Source organism: Acanthisitta chloris, unplaced genomic scaffold (assembly GCF_000695815.1).
Source record: "Acanthisitta chloris isolate BGI_N310 unplaced genomic scaffold, ASM69581v1 scaffold43513, whole genome shotgun sequence".
NCBI lineage: Eukaryota > Metazoa > Chordata > Aves > Passeriformes > Acanthisittidae > Acanthisitta > Acanthisitta chloris.
The window spans coordinates 3390-4061 of NW_008664031.1; the positions used below are offsets into that span (position 1 = coordinate 3390).

The 672-nt window shown below is 52.1% G+C and overlaps 1 protein-coding gene across 1 annotated transcript in view; it reads right to left on the reverse strand.

Annotated features, from left to right (window-relative positions):
* Positions 1-173, reverse strand: part of MRPL40 (mitochondrial ribosomal protein L40) — a gene marked incomplete at its 5' end in the record, with an annotated part of 2063 nt that extends 1890 nt beyond the window's left edge. Inside the window, one exon of the mRNA XM_009071154.1 lies at positions 90-173. Within this exon, the coding sequence (XP_009069402.1) occupies positions 90-173 (84 nt within the window). The remainder of the gene's footprint in view (positions 1-89) is intronic.
* Positions 174-672: the final 499 nt, after the last annotated feature.

Below are 672 nucleotides of genomic sequence, written 5' to 3' on the forward strand. Positions count from 1 at the left end.
CTTAGACATGCTAAAGGTTAATTTGGGAAAATGTGTGTTCCCCCATAGATGAAAACAGTTCTCTGTATTTCCAAGGAAGCAGCACTCACCTCACAGGGAGAGATGTCCTGAGTTCCAGCAGTGAGCTCTGCCAGTGACTCCCTCGGAGTGGGAATCCCTGGGGTAGCCAGGAGCTGCAGGAGGAAAAGGAATGTAAAGCATGAGGAGAAACTGACTGGTGACACTGATTCTGCAGAATACAAGAACTATTTGTCATAAGTACAGTGGTAAGTTTTGAATAATTTTGGCCACTTAATTCACGTCAGGACGCAGTGTTTGCACAGGGGTGAAATCAGATTCTCCAGCGAGGTAACTGTCCCAAATCCGGACTGTTCAGTGTTGTGAACCCACAGGGTAAGGGGAGGTGAATTAAGGGAGGTGAATTTTATTTTCAACGCATGATCACTGCGCCTTTGAGGCGCTGATTTTGGATTTCCTCCGTTCAGATTAAGGCAGAGACGCTGTTTGTCAAACCTCGGTCGGTGAGAGCAAACTGGCCCAGGTAACCCGTGCACTGCCTTCTCCGGGCATGGCCCCGGAGCGCAGCCCCAGGCCGCCGAGCGAGTCCAGCGGGGACCAGCCCCAGGGATGGCAGTAAGCCCGGGACGGGACATCACGGTACGGGACATCCCG